This window comes from Aphelocoma coerulescens, chromosome 1A, assembly GCF_041296385.1.
Source record: "Aphelocoma coerulescens isolate FSJ_1873_10779 chromosome 1A, UR_Acoe_1.0, whole genome shotgun sequence".
Taxonomy (NCBI): domain Eukaryota; kingdom Metazoa; phylum Chordata; class Aves; order Passeriformes; family Corvidae; genus Aphelocoma; species Aphelocoma coerulescens.
Genome location: NC_091014.1, coordinates 46,363,406 through 46,371,056, shown reverse-complemented (window position 1 = coordinate 46,371,056; position 7,651 = coordinate 46,363,406). Strand labels below are relative to the sequence as shown.

Sequence of the window (7,651 nt, the reverse complement as noted above, 5' to 3'; positions counted from 1 at the left end):
GGAGCCGCCCGGAGCCAAGCGCCCGCTCCGCGGCTCTCTCCGGCCACGGCTGCCCCAGCCCCGGGCAGCGGGGGCGGGCGGGGGCCGCGGCCGGGGAAGGGGCCGGGCGGCGGGGGTGGGTGGGCCCGGCCCCCCCCGCGGCCGCGCTGCCTCGTGGCGGGCGCAGCCGTTGCGCCGCCGCTCAGTGCGGGCAGGCGGGCGGCGCGCACGGAGGGGCCGCCGCGCCGTGAGGGGCGGGAGAACTCGGCGCCGCGGCGGGGAGCCCCCGGCGCTGCCCGCCCAGCATGCTGCGCAAGGTAAGCACCGCGCTCGCCGGAGCGGCGCCGGGAGCGCGGGGCCGCCGTCCAGCTTCGGGCGCCCACCCGGGCGGGGACGGGAGCGGGGGCAGCGGCGGGTGCGCCGGGGCCCCGCCAGGTGGCGCCTCGGCGCCGGGCGGCCCCGCGGGGCAGTTGCGCCGCTGAGGGCGGGCGGGGCGCGGAGCCGCGGGCGCGGTCTGAGGGGCGCGGTCCGAGGGGCGCGGTCCCAGGTGCGGGCAAACTTTGCCTGCCCGGGCGGGCCGTGCTACGGCCGGAGTTGCCATGGATGCCTGCGGCGGCGGAGAGCCGGGGCGCGGGGTCTCCCCGCAGGCCGCCGGCGGTGGCTGCCAAAGCGGCTACGGCGGCGCGGGGCGAGTGCCGAGCGCCCGGAGCAGCCCGGGGCTGCGGGCGGGAGCGGCGGCCGTGCGGCGGGGCGGGCGGCCAGCGGCTTCCCCCGCCGCTATTGTTCCCTGCACGGCGGCAGACGATCCCTTGGCTGCGAGATCTCGGGCACGGATAGACTTGGGCGAAGGGAACAGCTCTCCATCCACACTAGGCAGCGGCGCTGGTGGTGCTATGTGCAGGAGGACGCAAGGCTCTCATGACTGCCGAAGGCACTGCTAAAAGGTGTAGAAAAATAACCCGAAGCTCTGAGCCGAGGAGAGCGTGGTATCCACACCAGACCCCACTTTGGAGCTGCAACCAAAGGTTATTAAAGTCAGTAGGGATCCTTTTCCTGACACTCAGCTCCAATCACAATTTTCACTGCTCCTTCCAAAAAGGCAAGCTTCCCTTCTAGGTAGACCTGGGCTGCATCTTGAAACAGGCTGTAACAGGATAGTACCAGTGTTGAAGGCACGTTATCAAAAGAGTGAATCACATAGCTGCTCAGGCTTCTTGTCCCGTTGTTGTTCCTGTCTTGCTCCCATTTTGTGTGATCTTTCCAAATTCTGTTGTTACATCCTTAGGCCCATTAGCCTAAGTGTGCAGTAGCCCAGACAACTAGAGTAGTAAGACACCTCTAAAAATTCATGATAAAAGGCATAGGAAGTCTATTCCATCGCTTCGTGGTGAATGAGGTGGTTGGAGCCTGGGGCTCTCTTCAGCGCTTCTGAGCCACAGATCCAGGTTCCAATGGCCGTGCTTGGTTTGGCAGAGCCCAGGCAACACAGAACAAGCAAGATGATTTAGGATTTCTCTTTGTTCTGGGGAGGAACCCTCTACTTAGCTGGACTTCCTAAGCCTGATATTGCTAATCTCTTTTACAAATAGCAGTATTTTACACTTAGTGTTAATTATTGTGTGTTTATTATACGGTTTGGACAAGCTGGTTAAGAGAAAGCTGATTATTTCTATCTTCTCATTGTGAATTACGTGGAACAAATGCTTTATTTGAATCTTAACTTCTTCCACTGCCCATCATAGTCCTTTGCTACAAGGAATGGAAATGCAGAGGTAGTCAAGATTTGAAATTAAGTGTTTATAAAAGAGCGAAATTACCTTGGGGATTGTGGATACAAGGTATTTGAGCCTTGTTTCTTTTTCATACCTAATTCTGTGGCTGCTCAAGGGCTGAATCGGGATTTGAGTGTTGGTTTATGCTGCCAGCCTGTTTTGTGCTGCATGTTGGTGAGCCGTCCATCACAGACTGACCTCTGTGTGATTTATGGGCCACCTGTGCTAAATTCTTCTGCTGTACACAACAAATTGAGTACTGCCAAGAGAAGTTAAACTAAGCTAACTTTAGCTTAAAAGTGATAAAATTTATAATTCCTAATTTTTAATCAACACCTTAGTGCTAATGAAGGCTGCATGACAAATCATCTGAGAAAGGAAATCTCCTTTTAGACAAATAGAGGAAGAAATAAAAAGAAATTGCAGCTCTCACTTTGAATCAGGAGTGCTCCGATCCTACTTTAGGCATCCAACTGGGCAGCCTTCCTCACTGAGTTCATAGAGTCCTTAGCATGTCCTGGAAAAACAGTAGTTATGTGGGCAATCAACAGTAAAATTAATTTAATCTCATGGCTCTCTAGGGTGGAGTGTGAAACCTCAGTGTTAACTGCTTTGTCTCCTCCTTATTCTCTGCTGTTCCAGAGGATTTTCTACCATTTCCATCTTAGCATGCCCTTTTTTGCTTTTATATCTGTCAGAAAGGGAACATAAAACACAGAGAAACCCCTGTTTTTCTATTATTCCCCCTGTCATGTGATTTTATGGCCAACAAGAGGAAGCCTAACATTTGAGACCCCTCTGATTTGCTGTCCCTAAATGCAGTTTATGCTTCAGTGATTGCTTCAAAAGTAAGTAAATAAATAAGAGCTGGGCCACTGAGTTGGAAAGCTCAAGCTTTTTATTTGCACAGGGTTTAGTATGGGTCAAGAACTTTGTGTTAAATCTACACTTTCCATTTGGTTCATGTTTTCCAATGCCATCTGCGCTCATAAAGGAGCAATAAGGAAAAAGGTTGTTTTGGGTGCCTCCTTAACAAAAACCTGGAGTTTGTTGCTGGAGACATGAAATAATGTCCTTGCCCCTTCTGTTTGCGGCATACTGAATTTCAAGTGTGACGTAGAGAAAATGGACCTGTGAAGATGGGTGGAATCAGTGAAATGTTAGTGCCTAGGGGGAGCTGCTCTTGAGTTGTGTGGAGGGGGTGGGCTTTCCCTAAGTTGAGCCCTTGGCTCCTCAAGTGAGTCGATCTCCCCGAGGAGCCTGCCTGCTCCCTGCACTTCAGTCACTGAGCTCCTTCAGGTGCCAGTGACCCCAGGCCAGCAGTTGTATGCAGAGGCTGGCAGTCCTGGGGCTTCAAGAGTGACAAAGCAATGCTCTGTGCAACACCCTCTGCACTTTTGCTCACAGGTCCAGAAGCACATCTTAGGCAGACAACTCTCCATGTGTTCCTCAGGTCCCTGCCAAAGTCCGTGGAGGAAAGCAGAGCAGCCCAGGCTAAGTGAGATCTGGCACTGTTTGCATCAGAGCTGTGCAGTATGGCACAGAGAGCACCATGGACAGGGAAGGATGGGCAGTAGCAATGCTCTGCCAGCCTGCTGCTTTCAGGATCCTCTGCTGGGCCTGGAGCTTAGCTCAACAGCTCTTACCAAGTGCCCGCCTCTGCCTACCACTGCTTCTGGCTCCTCCATCTACTTGTGTCCAACCTGTTCTTCACAAAGGGATCACTTTCTAAAATCTTTGGAGTACTAGTGAGGTCAATGATTACTATTATCCTAACACCGTATTTGAGATGCTTTATAGGAGATTGATCTTTCCAGACAGTCCCCCCCTTTCCTGGTCTCTACACACTCTTTTCAGAGTTCAGAAGCATGATGGCTGTGTGTACAGATCTTCCTGCCACCACTGCTTCTCTTTGCTCTTCAAGCTGTTCAAAATAGTTAGAGGTGACATAGATGTCATAGATGTGTCCAAGTACTTTGTTGCTTGTAAGAACATTGTTGTGTAATACATAGGTGCTGCAGCTGGATGTATAACTAATGTCGACTGAGGTTGATCTACTTGATTTCATTCCACATGAAAGATCTGATTCTTTTTCTTCCATATGCCACTCTCTTTTCACTCAGTTTCTTATTAGTAAGAAAATACTAATGCATATATAAGCAGGAGGAAAATCCCTGAGGTTGTTTTCCTATTTTTGCACACCCTCCTTCCTGGACATTGAAATACAACAGACTGGCATTATAGTTAATGGAGACAAGCTGTCTATTAGACCTTGCAGGAATGCAGTAACAGAGAGGACAGACGACATTTCCAGGTAACAGATGGGAAGCCAGTTCTCCAGACCTCAGCAATCTCGTCTCTTTGGATTTGTTTCTCTCAGTTTCTCTTGCCAGATGACCTACATGTCTTAATTGACCATATTAGGAGTTAATTTATTCAGTCTCAGCAGTCTTTCACCAGATCACTGAAGTCCATATTAGATATAAACTCTCACTTCTGCCTGCTTATATTATCTCTTTGAATGTCAGCTCTGTGTACCTTGTTCATTTTCACTAGGGTAAACAAATTCACATGTCAAATACTGCTGGTGTTATTTCTTCAGGCAATATGTACTTACACTTGGAAATTAATGAAAATCAAATACATCAACAAGAAATTAGTATTTAGGAACAACAGAAAGAAGAAATTAGTATGAGCAGAATATACTGAAAATCCAGGTTGGACTAAACAAAGTCTGTAATGAAGATGAAATTGTGTGCTACTTCTGTTTTTATTATGTATAATTTAATACTCTTAAGTGGGTTTGGGCTCTGAAACTCAGTAATCAGTAACTACTCTTGCAAGTACTAATGCGGAAGGAAAGGAAACAGTCTGGCTCATTAATGTTCTGTTTAATTAATAAAGTAGCGAGGAGGGACAAATATACCTTGCCAGGTACAGAACAGTGCTGTATCTTGCTATAAAATTTTTTCATCAGGTGTTTGAGCAGAATGATGCCTTTATTTTTACGAAGTTGTCATTGTCTGGTCTTTACAACTTGTTGGGCAAAAACTGGGACAATTTGTGCTAATGGGAGTGAGTGGGGAAGAAACGTGCCCTTTTGGTATCCTTAGCTGCTCAGAGATTGCCTTCAAATGATATCTAATACTGTCAGTCAAAGACTAAATTTGGTTGAGGTAAGGGTTGAGGTAATACAGAGATTTTCCTTTTCAGCTATTTTAGAGGCTCTATTTTGAATACCCTTGGGGAATACAAAATGTGTTAGCAGTTAAATCCATGACAACAGATAACTTACTTAAGCATTAGATTTAGCTGAGTTAACGTGCAGTCAATTTAACTGGCTAAGACACAGGCCAGTGTCCCTGGCGTGAGGAAGCACTGAATAAATAAATCCTTCCTGCAAGCACAGCAGAGTGGCAGTTTGAACAGGGGTCTCTGGCCTTTGGGAGGAACAGGACAGACAGACAGTCGAAGATTTCTTCTACAGTTGAGCAGGCTGTGACTGGGGTGAATTTAAGGGGATTTTAGGGAATTTGTAGTGAACTTAAGTGCCTGCAGGTGTTTAAGTTTTAAGGCCTAAAAGATCACATGATGTGCAAGTGATGTTCAGTGGAACATCAGCATTGGTTTTGAGGGCCTAGAGAGGATTTCCTGCCTTTACCTCAAGCACTCCTATTTGCTAAGGAGTTCATCTTTCCTATCACTGCCTCTGCTGTAGTTTTTTATGGTGATTCAGCTGATTAGCAGTAGGATCCATCTCTGCATCCATGATGCAAAAACAGACCAAAATGGAGTCAAAATTTTCCAGCGCTTGAAAAGACTTGGAAGTAGCAAGGATATAAAGGGGACCAAGGCAATGAAGCTGAGACTTCAGGCTCAGCAGTGGTGTGTGCTGTGGCAGACAGTAGATGATGGAAGGATATTTCATTCTGCTCAGCTATGTAAATTAGGATGTTTAAAAGATAGGGTGAATTTTCTGCAGTTTTAGAAGTCTTAAGCTAGAAGTGTCATTGTAGTATAAAGAAATGTCAATGGGGTATCTCAAATATATCTACCATCTAGTTAAAATCTGTCCTAAAATTTATTTTCTTAAGATTCTAGAGTAAATTTCCTTGAGGGTGGGCAATAAGGAATCAAAATGTAATGGAAAGTCAATGGGGTTTATGTATCAAAGTCCCTCGGTTCACTTTCTAAAATGGCATGTAAATGACTGGTGTGCTTTCAACTGTCTTACCAGTCATATTTTTATCTGCCACCTCTGTTGATAAGCAGAGAGGAGAGCAAGGCATAAGTGAGATGGGGAGGAAGAATCAGAGTGTGACTGATCGTTCAGTCTCTGTCAGCAAAAGAACTGGGGCCATCAAATGAAACCATCAGGACCCTCAAGTTCAGAGCAGAAGAATGTACTCTGCATTTAGCTGTGAGATTCCTGGCCACTGGGTGTTGGGGGAGCACGAGTTTCCATGGATTCAAATTCACACAGAATATGCCCCTGAGGATAAAATGAACCCTGCTGGCTCAAAAACCCCTTGACCTGCAGATCTCCAGCAGCTGGAAAGTATTCTGGGGAGCAGCATTACATGGTAATTCTAGTCATGGGAGTCTTCCCAGGACATCCACTGTTGGCCACTGTTCCAGCCAAGATACTGGCATGGATTTAATATGAACCAGTATGTTCCTTACCATCCGGCAACACAGAACTGAGCTTTGTTTTCTGCTGAGCTTGCTTGTGAGATATTGAACCTGTTGGAGTCATATCCTTGATTAAGTGTGTCAGCTGAGAACAGTTTTATGAGTCTATGTTGTCTCAGAGAATGTGTGCATAATTTGAGATTGAAATTGTGAGGGAAAATAAATGGAGGAAAGCTAAGATCTCTTAAGTATGTTGGTTTCACTGAACTAAAACCAGAAAGATTTGACTAAAGTAATTTCTTTTGTCCAAGATTCCCATTCAGGGCAGTGGTAGGTCAGAATGGCTGGTTGCATGTTTCTCGAAAGCTTGCCTGTGCCTGGATGAACATTCCCTTTCCTCTTGTTCTGAGGTGGAGACAAAGCACATTCTAGCATAAAAACACAGAGAAGGGCCAGTTAACATCTTTTCCTCTCTATGTTCTCCACTGCTGGAATGTTGTCCTAGTGACAAGACAATGAAATCTTAACGTTAAAAAACATATATGAAAAAAATAGGCATGGGAAAAAAGGGAGAGATGAGCTGATTGAAGAGTAAGTAAAACTTCCAGAAGTTTTGATAGTCTCCAGTTGTAAGGTAAAAATGGTTAAAGCTCCCCTTCTCTGCCCTGCTACAACATCTGTGCATTTTACAGATCTCATGTGGCATCAGGACACTGGCTCTTTGGTCACTGTTTTCCTGCTTCTGAGCAATTGATCTTAAGCCATTGTAATGTAAGTTAATGTAGTTGAACCTGACCTTGAATACCAGAAACCATCACAAAAGGAAATGCTTCACTGGCCCATAATATTCTTATCAAAGCTGTTTTTAATAGAAAATTAGGTTTTTATTAAAAATACCTAACAAACAAAATTGGGAGAATATATTTGTGATGAAAATATTATTATTCCCATTAAAAAGTGACCTCTATTTGAAAAAAAAGAAAAAAAGGCTTAAGTTTCTTTATTCTCTATGGGAAATCAGTCTTTTGCAGGAGAAAAAGAAATACTTTTTCTTCCTCAACAGCAATACAGTATTAATTCTTGATAGTTTGATTCAGATATTCTACTTTTTGTCTTTTTTTTTTTTTTTTTGTAAATTAGTTAGTATATATATATCTGGTGGGGGGTTTTGGTTTTGGTGGCTTTTGTTTGTTTGCTTCTTGGGATTTTGGTTTTTATTGGTTTGGTTTGTTTTTTTGGGTTTTTTTATTATTTTTCATCTTGGGCAT

The 7,651-nt window shown here is 45.7% G+C and overlaps 1 protein-coding gene across 1 annotated transcript in view; it reads left to right on the top strand.

Annotated features, from left to right (window-relative positions):
* The first annotated feature begins 274 nt into the window (after positions 1 to 274).
* The window catches only part of TMCC3 (transmembrane and coiled-coil domain family 3), a 128,718-nt gene continuing 121,341 nt past the window's right edge, over positions 275 to 7,651 (top strand). Inside the window, exon 1 of the mRNA XM_069000198.1 lies at positions 275 to 296. Within this exon, the coding sequence (XP_068856299.1) occupies positions 285 to 296 (12 nt within the window). The 5' untranslated portion in view covers positions 275 to 284. The remainder of the gene's footprint in view (positions 297 to 7,651) is intronic.